The sequence below is a fragment of the Mus pahari genome, chromosome 1 (assembly GCF_900095145.1).
Source record: "Mus pahari chromosome 1, PAHARI_EIJ_v1.1, whole genome shotgun sequence".
Classification (NCBI taxonomy): domain Eukaryota; kingdom Metazoa; phylum Chordata; class Mammalia; order Rodentia; family Muridae; genus Mus; species Mus pahari.
This window is the reverse complement of record NC_034590.1, coordinates 150,302,871-150,313,269: the sequence shown is the minus strand read 5'-3', so window position 1 is coordinate 150,313,269 and position 10,399 is coordinate 150,302,871. Positions and strand designations below refer to the sequence as shown.

At 41.0% G+C, this 10,399-nt stretch overlaps 1 protein-coding gene across 1 annotated transcript in view; it reads right to left on the bottom strand.

Annotated features, from left to right (window-relative positions):
- Hells (helicase, lymphoid specific) overlaps nucleotides 1–9,818 on the bottom strand; it is a 36,347-nt gene extending 26,529 nt beyond the window's left edge. Inside the window, exons 1-6 of the mRNA XM_021211475.1 lie at nucleotides 9,677–9,818; nucleotides 9,259–9,380; nucleotides 4,934–5,056; nucleotides 2,278–2,334; nucleotides 321–357; nucleotides 167–231 (exon numbers count right to left, since the gene is read on the bottom strand). Coding sequence (XP_021067134.1) covers nucleotides 167–231; nucleotides 321–357; nucleotides 2,278–2,334; nucleotides 4,934–5,056; nucleotides 9,259–9,380; nucleotides 9,677–9,707 — 435 coding nt within the window. The 5' untranslated portion in view covers nucleotides 9,708–9,818. The remainder of the gene's footprint in view (nucleotides 1–166; nucleotides 232–320; nucleotides 358–2,277; nucleotides 2,335–4,933; nucleotides 5,057–9,258; nucleotides 9,381–9,676) is intronic.
- Between the last annotated feature and the right edge of the window lie 581 nt (nucleotides 9,819–10,399).

The following is a 10,399-nucleotide window of genomic DNA, read 5'->3' as shown; positions in this document are numbered from 1 at the left end:
CGGATTTCTGAGTTCGAGGCCAGCCTGGTCTACAAAAGTGAGTTCCAGGACAGCCAGGGCTACACAGAGAAACCCTGTCTCAAAAAAACCAAAAAAAAAAAAAAAAGAAAAACAAAAAACAAACAAACAAAATATATATATATATGCAGTCTTCTAATATTATTACCTCTTTTGACATGACCTCTGAAATATTATAAGATTCATCTTCTCTTCCTCTTTTCTTTTTCATGACTATAAAACAAAACCATTTAACTTTTTAATAGCAGCTAAAAACAGAAATGCAAACATACATCCTTCAAGCTGGAACAAAGTTAGTTTACCTGGATTCTCTTCATTTCCATCAACTAAACTTTTACCCTACAAAACAAAGATTTAGAATATTAATAAAAATATGTATTAATTTTAAATATTTGCCCTACATGTCCATCTAGGCACCCTGTGCACACCTGGTGCCAATAACATTAGAGGGCATCAGATTCCCCTAGAATTGGAAGACAGTTAAAAACCATGAATGTGAGTCAGGTGTTTGCGACACATGCCTTTAATCCCAGCAGATAAAAAACAGAGGCAGGTACATCCTGGTCTACAGAGCGAGTGTCAAGACTGCCAGAAAAAATAGAACAAAAGAACCATCATGTGGGTACTAGAAATGGAATCCAGTGCCCTTAATTGCTGAGCTAACTCTCAAAACCCTAGAATGTTATTTTTACTAAGGACCCTTACGTTGTTACACTTTTTGTTTGTTTTGAGAGTTAACAGTACTTCATGTCCTCGCAGACAAAGTTCAGTTCCTAGAAGCCACACTGGGCAAGTCACAACTGCTTTAGGGGGATCCAATGCCCTATTCTAATACTTCATGATCGCTCAAACATAGGTAAGTGATCACACAAAAAACAGACAGATACACACGTCATAAAAATAACACTGGGGCTGGTGAGATGGCTCAGTGGGTAAGAGCACCCAACTGCTCTTCCGAAGATCTGGAGTTCAAATCCCAGCAACCACATGGTGGCTCATAACCATCTGTAACAAGATCTGATGCCCTCTTCTGGAGTGTCTAAAGACAGCTACAGTGTACTTACATATGATAAATAAATAAATAAAGTCTTTAAAAAAAAAAAATAACACTGATGCGGTAGTGCCACATACTTAATCCCAACATTCAGGAGGCAAAGGCAGGCAGATCTCTGTGAATTGGAAACCAGTAATATAACCTCTTATTCATCATGCATGCACACACACACACACACACACACACAAACCCTGCAACTCAGTGAGTCTCAAAAACAAATAGACATGAACATAGAAGGAGGAAATGTTAGGAAGAAGGGATTCAATGGAAATAGGTAAATAGGATAATGGGATAAATACAACCAAAACACTAACAATAACAAACTTTAAAATAAAAAAAGAGAGAGTTAGGGAGATGCCTGGACAGTTTTAAGTGTGAAAACTAGCTTGGATCAAGAACCAATGTAAATGCCGAGTGAGCAGGTGTCCCCACTGAATTCTAGTGCTCCCTGGAGAAAGCAGGTTATCTAGTCAGAACATATGGGTAAGCTATAGGTTCAACTGAGACTCTGCCTCATGAACATGGAAGAATAACCTAGGAAGCACCCCAACAGACAACCCTGGGATTTTATACATGTACACATGTGAACATCCATAAGCCTTCAGACACACCACAAACACATAAAAATGAAAGGATAATTTAAAAAGTAATTTTTTTTTTAATTTTAAGGAGCAAGAACAATAGCTAAGTGTTCTGGTTCCTCTCCCAGAAGTTCCAGGTTCAAGACCCAGCACCCACCTAGAATCTCGCAAACATTTGTAACTCCAACTGTAGGGAATCCAATGCCCTCTTCTGGCCTCTCCAGGTACCAGGCACACATGTGAATGCACGCGCGCATATACACACACATACACACACGTATATGTGTATACACACACAGAGGCACTCACTCATATTCATAAAATAAAAATGTATCTTTGAAAAAGATACATTACCCATTAAGAAAACTTCTAAATAGTTGAAAATTAAAACAAACAAACACCAAACAGATGGACAAGCTGAATATATAACACCTACTTCCGACTCCCAGAGGCATTCCACACAATATTTTTTAAAAGACAATGGAAGAATAAATCTGAAATTAAGTAGATGATAAGTAACAATTTTCTCAAGAGGACTGAATCTTTCATTGGTAGATCATGTATTTAACACATTCAAGACCAATCCACAGCACGAAAGGGGAAAATTCTGGCTTACTATATTACCTCTGTAACTTTTAATGACCGTTTTTTTTTCTCCAACTTCTCTTTCTTCTTCTGTTCCTGAAAGATAAATTTTTCCCTTAGGACACATGACCAAAAAATATACATTACAATTATATCAAAATGTATTTAAAATGAAAAAATTACTTAACAATTAAAAACAAGAACTTTTACTTCTAGGCTTTATGGGATGATAGGAAACAGATTTATCCTCTTCTGTCACACAGAACTAAATATAGTTCCAATATATTAGACAATAGTTTTCAAAAGGACAGTGGGCTCTGAGAAGAAAACCTTCTGAGTGCTTAGCTCACAGCTTGAGTTCAATCTCAAGGAAAAACAGAAACCAAGTCTTTTGGATGAGACAAAATTCAAATCTGAAGACTGATAACATCTTCAAGGTCAAGTACCAGGGAAGAGAAGGGGAGGGGAGGGGAGGGGAGGAAGTTAAGTTTACTCCCTAGGCTAAAAATTAAGTCCTACAAAGCAGTGCATGGAAGACAAAATTATTCCTAAACTAAAAGCTATGTCACATTTACCTTATAATTAATCTTAACAAAATTTCATTTTATTGTGCATATGCGAACACATCTATGACACTCTGATTACATGGGGCTGAAGATCAGACGAAGGTTGCCAGGTTTGAGATCAAACACCTTTAACCTGCTCAGCCATCTCACTGGTCTTGTATCTTCCATTTTAAGCAAGATATACACACACATATATATACAAGATGGCTAAAACAGAAGTTGTCTTTTAACTCATCCAGCTAAAGACTTATTTTGTGTTTATTATTTTACCACAAGATTTGAACAAGGTTTCTAAAAGAAAGACCTTTGGGCAAATGTAGTAAAGTCTTAGTTGATCATTGTGAAAGAGACAAATACACTCTGGAAAATGGCCTAAAAGGTAATGAGGTTGAAGTAGGTAGCTAACTTACTTTAAATATTGCATTAAATCTTGTGAGAAACAAAAGCTAGAAGCCAATGAAGCTTGAAAAATCACGGGAGGTAACTAAAATACTAAAGAAAAAAATTATTGCATTAATTTTTATTTGCTTATTTGGGGAGGTACATGTGCCATGATATGTATATAGTCAGACAGCTTTCAGGGGCCAATATTATTCCACCAAGTAAGTGTCACAGACCAAATTCAGATCTTCAGGATTAGTGACTTTGCCCACTGAGCCAACTTCAGAAGCAATATCTTAATTGTTTTTTTTAACTTATTAGCAGGATGAACTGGCATATTCCTTTAATCCCACATATATATGTGCACCATATTTATGCCTACAGATGGCTGCAAGCCACCATGTGTGCTGGGTATCAAACCCAGGTCCTCTGCAAGAATACTAAGTGCTCTTAACTACTGAGCCATGTCTCTAGTCCAGCAAGTAAAAAAATATCTTTCAAAACTTTGAAGATTTTCAAACATGAAAAAGATATTCAGATATGCTATAAAATCACCAAGAGAAAATTCAAATAAATCTGTAATATTAGAAAACATCAGCACATAAGAGCAGTGGAAAAATGGATGAAGATGGACAGGATAAAAAACTTGACGGGAGCCGGACATGGTGGCACACGCCTTTAATCCCAGCACTCTGGAGGCAGAGGCAGGCGGATTTCTGAGTTCGAGGCCAGCCTGGTCTACAGAGTGAGTTCCAGGACAGCCAGAGCTACAGAGAAACCCTGTCTCGAAAAATCCAAAAAAAAAAAAAAAAAAAAAAAAAACTTGACGGGAATCTTCATACAATTGTGGTAGCCTTCCCAAGTATATCTGTATCCTAAAATAGAAACTGTATGTGTAGGGTTCTGTGTATTCAGAGTACTCAGTATTTGCCTAGCATCTGAGACCCTAACACTGGATTAAACCCCTAGTACTGCTAAAGTAAGACAACAGAGGGACAGAGAGGAGAGAAAGCAATTGCACATGATGGTGTATATATAATCACAGCACTTAGGAATCAGAAACAGATGATCCATAAATGGACACTCTCATGCTTCTTTGGGGCTTCATTACACAGGTATGAATGATTAAACACCTCTAATCCTGTTTCAGCTTGTAAGTGGCTAACCCCTAATCCTAGGCCCAACAAAGTGTTACTACATCAGCATTCAAAAAGATACCACTGTGGAGATCCCAGGGCTCTAGGAATTATGATAGAAAACAAAATGAAACCAAATATCTATGTATAAAATACTATAATATAGTAATCAATAGTGAGAGTCATCATAAGTTTGCTGCTATCACAAGAGTACATTTTTGGAATGGAAATGTACACTATTTCATTTGTGATGGTGATTACAAGTCTACACACTGGTTAAAACAAGATCTGGAGACATGGCTCAGCTATGAAGAGCTAGCTCTAGCTGTTCTTCCAGGACCCAGGTTCAATTCCCCGCACCCAAATGGTAGCCCACAAGCATCTGTAACTCATCCAAGGGGACACAATACCTTCTTCTGGCATGCCCATGGTATATACACATTCAAATATGCAGACAAAAAAAAACTCATTAACAAAAAGTAAAAAATTTTAAAAACTCAAAGAATAAACTTAACTGTACTAATAAATTAACTGTACTAATCTATACCTCAAAAAAGCTGTTTCCAAACAAAATGCTTCTAACCTATTTTCTAGTTAATCATACATACATACCTCCAATTGCTGTTGTTCCATTTTAGTCAACAAAAATTTTGAGTAGATATTGCTTTTTTCAAGCAAATGCTGAAGTCTGCGGTACCGAATTTCAGTGGACTCTCTGTCCCAAGACTGTCGAGCCTATCCAAAGAAAAATTCCATGATACTAAATTAAAGAAACACAAGTATCATTCAAAGTCATCCTACACAGCAAGTTAGGCACCAGCCTAACTACATAAGACCCTGTCTCAAAATAAATTAAACAAAGCAATGAAAATAAAATTAAAATAAAAACAAAAACAAAATCCAAAAACGCAAACCACTAAAAGGAGGGTGAGGAGGAATAAGAGAGGGAGAATTAACAACTAAGTGTAATGACATGTATGAAAAATACCATATGAAATCCCTAACTTTTAGGCTAATCAAAACAAACAAAACTCTAACTGGCCAGGGACTACCACATCTTTTTATAACTTTAAAATTGCTGTTACCGGGGCTGGAGAGATGGCTCAGAGGTTTAGAGCATTGACTGCTCTTTCAGAGGTCCTGAGTTCAATTACCAGCAACCATATGGTAGCTCACAACCATCTGTAGTGGGATCTGACGCCCTCTTCTGGTGTGTCTGAAGACAGCTATACATATACTCATATATGAAATAAATAAATCTTTAAAAAAAAAATTGCTGTTACCTAGGCACAAGTGGCCTATGCCTTTAATTCCAGTACTCAGGAGATAGATGAAGGAGAATCAAGAGTTCAAGAATAGTCACTGTTATATAGGGAATTCCAAGCCAATCTGGGTTACATAAAATGCTATCTCAAAAACAAACAAAAAAACTTCAGAACAAAAAACAAAACCTGTGCTCTATGTTGCCCTCTGCCACTTGAAGATTCAGCCTTCAAGAATGTCATCACCAAATTTAGCCCCTCAAACTTGGATCTGAACAGTGACACCAAAATAAGCCTCTTACTTGTCTGTATGCAAGTAACATGTGTGGACATTTGCAGGCCTGCACACCCATTTGTGAAGAGCAAAAGAAAACTTTGAAGGTAATTCTCTCCTACCGTCCTGGGGATCCAGTTCAGGTTGCCAGTCTTTGTACACCCAACAATTTACTAGCTGAGTGATCTGATCAGTATAAAGCTCTTTTCAAAGTTCTAGATGCATATTGTACTGCTCATGGCTTATTATCCCTTGCCACCATTTTGTGTTCCCCAGAGCTTTGCCTTTATGCTTTAGCTTTCTTTTAAGAGTAGAAGCTCACCTCAAACTATTTTAACAGAAGATGACCTTGAATTTATTCTCCTGCATCTACCTCCCAGATTCTGGGATTACACATGGGCCACCACACCCCGCTAGACATTGCTTTCATGTCACATACACATTTGAACTACAAACCTCTACTTTTTATATTACTTTTATATTTACTCATTATTTAACTTTATGTGTGTAGATGTTTTATCTACATGAATCATATCTGTGAACCACTTGTGTGCCTGGTATCCAGAAGCCAGGTGGGCATTGGATCCCCTGGAACTGGAGTTACACATGATTGAGTCACAATGTGAGTGCTGGGAATTAAAGCTGTGTCTTTGAGAAGACTGAAGGTGCGCATGGATGCTAGAGATATCAGATCCCCTGGAGATGCAATTAGAAAATTTGTAAGCCACCCAACATGGGTTCTGGACTCAAACTCGGAACTGTAAGAGCAATTAACACTTAATCATTAACCCACCTCCTCAGCTGTACAGTTTTTTTTTTTTNTTCGAGACAGGGTTTCTCTGTATAGCCCTGGCTGACCTGGAACTCACTTTGTAGACCAGGCTGGCCTCGAACTCAGAAATCCGCCTGCCTCTGCCTCCAGAGTGCTGGGATTAAAGGCATGTGCCACCACACGCAGCAGCTGTACAGTTTTTAAAATATAATTAACTATCTACTTCATAAAGTAGATGAGGACTCAATGAATAAAACACTGGAAATAAAACCTGACCTTTTCTGTCTTCTGTTTTGAGATCTTTCTGTGACTTGTCTGAAACTTGCTACATAGACCAGGCTGGCCTCTAACTCAAACCTGCCTTCTGCCCCACACACACCCCAAGTGCTGAGATTAAAGGCATGCATGCACCACCATATCTAGCATGATTTTAAGATTTTAGGGATGGGGAAAATTATTTTATGTGTTTGACTGTTTTGCCTGTGTGTATATGCCACACATTCCTGCTACCTATGGAGTTCTGATGAAGATGTTGGTCATCTAGGAACTGGAGTTATAGATGGTTTTAAGCCACCATGTGAGTACTGAGAACCAATCTTGGATAGCATACCTCTATAGCCCAGTGACTGTTTTTGAAAAAGGGTTTTGTTATACAGCCCACGATAGTCTCAAACTTGCAGCAATTCTCCATTCTCAGTCTCCCAAGTGTTGTCCTTAATTTATAGGTGTGAAGTACAACCATCACTGTTTTGTTTTGTTTTTTTATGACAGGCTATCATATAGCTAAGGCTCCCCCCAAACTTCCTCACCTTCACAGCTGACCCATGTAGGGATGACTTGAACACCTGATCCTCAAGCTGCCACATCCCAAGTGCTGGGATTATAGGCATGAGGCCTAGTGTAACTCTACTTTTAATAAACCATCATCAAGGTTTAACAATGCTAGATCCAATTGTTTGAGGCTAACTAGAACTATGTATTATGCCCCCATTCTTATTCAGAGGGAAAAAAACTAGTTACAAAACAACTAGTATGTTAACATCAATTTCTGTCCATCCTTCATGTACACCACGAACACAAATAAATATTGAAGAACACTGACATACAAAATACGTACTGTGAACCATGAGACTGATCACTTGTTTCAGGATGGATTATTTCCTAAACTAAGTGGGCTTCTATTTATGGTTAGATACTTCAATAGAAGTTGGACTGTATGTATTCTGTGAGAAGATCATACATCTCTTGGAATCCCTAAGTCCACTTTCGGCATTACCTGTGATTAAGCTACTATGCAAACAGAGTATAAAAGGTGCAAAGCCTTCAATAAACCTGCTATCTTGCCTGATTTGTCTTTAGATAGTGTCAGTCTCCTTCCCTTGCTGACTCTACACTGCTTTGGGACCTGAACCCTGCTGAAACTGGACTCTGGCACATTTACTTTATGACCAACAGGCTCAGTTGGTAAAGCACAACTGCTCTTCCAGAGGTGCCAGGTTTGTTTCCTAGCGGTCCTGCTATGTCAGATGGCTCACAGCGTGCTTAGTCTAGCTCCAAACTCACCTGCAGCTACTCCAAACTCAAATGGACATCACATTCACACACACACACACACACACACACACACACACACACTTCAGAAAAGGAGACCTACTGTGAGTCCCAGCCCAACATGGGCTACAAAATTAAGATTAAAAATCCCAATGAGAATTCATATTCTATTGACAGGATGAAATAAATGGAAGGAAAAAAATTTAAAAGCTAAGACGGATTTAAGAACTCCCAGGATTCTATCGCCTTTTCGTGCATATGCAACAACTAAGCAGCAGGGAGGGACTCCATAGTACTAATCAAGTACTAAACTTCCCAAATGTTAAAGGCTGCTTTTACTAAGTTTTAAAAGATTCTGTTTTAAAAACCTACAAATACTGTAACTTGTCGTGAAAACATACACCTCAGTTTTAGCTAAAGAATCTTATAGAAAACTGAAATAAATTGATCACTTAGGCAAGAAACAGTAATAAATTGCTAAGAAATCCTTAGGAGGAGGGAATGATATGCATCCTCCAGTAATCCCAGCACTGGGAAACCAGGCAGGGGGACCCTAGGAGAAAGAAGAAGGCCAGCATAATACTGTCTCAAAAACAAACAAACCCAACAGAAAAATAGAGGGGAAGGGAATAATCTGAGGACCTGGCTTACAGCCCAGCCTTTGATTGATGTCAACTCCCTTGCGGGCTGCATCTCTGTCTAGTAGTCCTACAATTATGACGCTGGGCATTAAAGATTAATAATGCTGGCCACTAGGCATACAGTGAGAGAACATATTTAAAAAGTAAATAAAGATAGTAAAAGCAAACAAGCATTCATCAGCGACTCTGACTGGATTTTAGTAGTCAAAAAAGCAACCTGAAACGTCCACTCAAAGGTTAGGTTGCCACCTACCCCGCCAAGACCACACTTCAGAAACCCAGCATTCAACGCACACGCCAAGATTTCCTCTTTACAAGTACGGAGAAGCCAAGTGACCAGGGCTGCTCTGAAGTTCAAGGAAAAGCCGAGCAAGTGGGGGAGGCAGGCCGGGGGTGGGGATGGGGAGCCGGGGAGAACCTCCGGCCATGGGCATTACCTCTTCTAACATCTTCCGCTCTTTCTCAAGTCCCGCAGCCTCGAGCTGTTCCTCCTCCTCCAGCATGGCTGGAGTAATCACTGCAGGCTCCGTTTGCTCGGCCATCTCTGGAGCCAAGGGCCCTAAGGGAGCATGGCGGGGCTTTCAGAATGGGATCCAAGTTACAACCCCGAGTTCCAACTTAGGAAAGCCACGGCCCTCCCGCTCCCTTGCGGGCTGCATCGGAGGCAAAAGCCACAGACAGCGTCTGGGTGACAAAGCCGTGAGGAGACCTGTAAGGGAGACTTGGGGAACCCTTCTGTGCCACCAAGCAGCCCAGGTCGCCGGCGGCGACTCCTCACGCCTCTTGCCCCCCACCCCCAGCCCGGACCCCGGCGAGCTCCCTCCCCGGGATGCAGCCTCCACGCCGCCGGCTCACCGCTGCTGCTCGCGGGCGGCTCCGCAGGCATGGCTGGACACCGGCCGGGAACCCAGGTGCCTCAAACGCCGCGAGCTAACTTCTCACAGCGCAGCCCTTCCGGCCGGCTCGCTCGCCCCGCGGCGCAAGAAATTCGCGCGCTTCTCTTTCGCGGGAAAAACCCGGTCGTCTCGCGAGACTTCGGGCTCCCCCGCCCGCTACAAACCTCGGCTCACGAGATTTGGACGCGCTGAGGTTTGCCTTCCGCCTCTCCGCAGGAGGGATGCGTTAAACCTTTACCTGGACTCAGGCGAATGGGTGTTGCTAGCTCCAGCCTCGAACGTCTTTCGTGGTCCTAGAGGCGCCCCAGACCATAGTGGCCCAGATTGCCCCTTTCTTATTTAATGATGGTTCCGAGCAGTTCGGCGGGGTGCGAGACCTTTTCACACACTGGATTGTCTGAACGCCCCCAATACCTGTCCTTTCCGTAAGAAGCCTGTTAGGCTGCGCTCCAACTCTTGTTCTGGACAAATCAACCTATTCTTCCTGAAGAAGTAGAAGGGAAGCTGACCATCAAGGCATGGTCGCATTGGCACGTGGGAGGCAGGGGCAGGTGGGGCTCTGAGTTCAAGGGCAGCGTAATCTACATAGCAAGTGCTAGACTAGGTGGGGCAGCATGGTGAGACCCTGTCTCAAAAAGAATCTGATCTTTTTTTTTTTTTTTTTTTTTTTTGCATTTTCAGC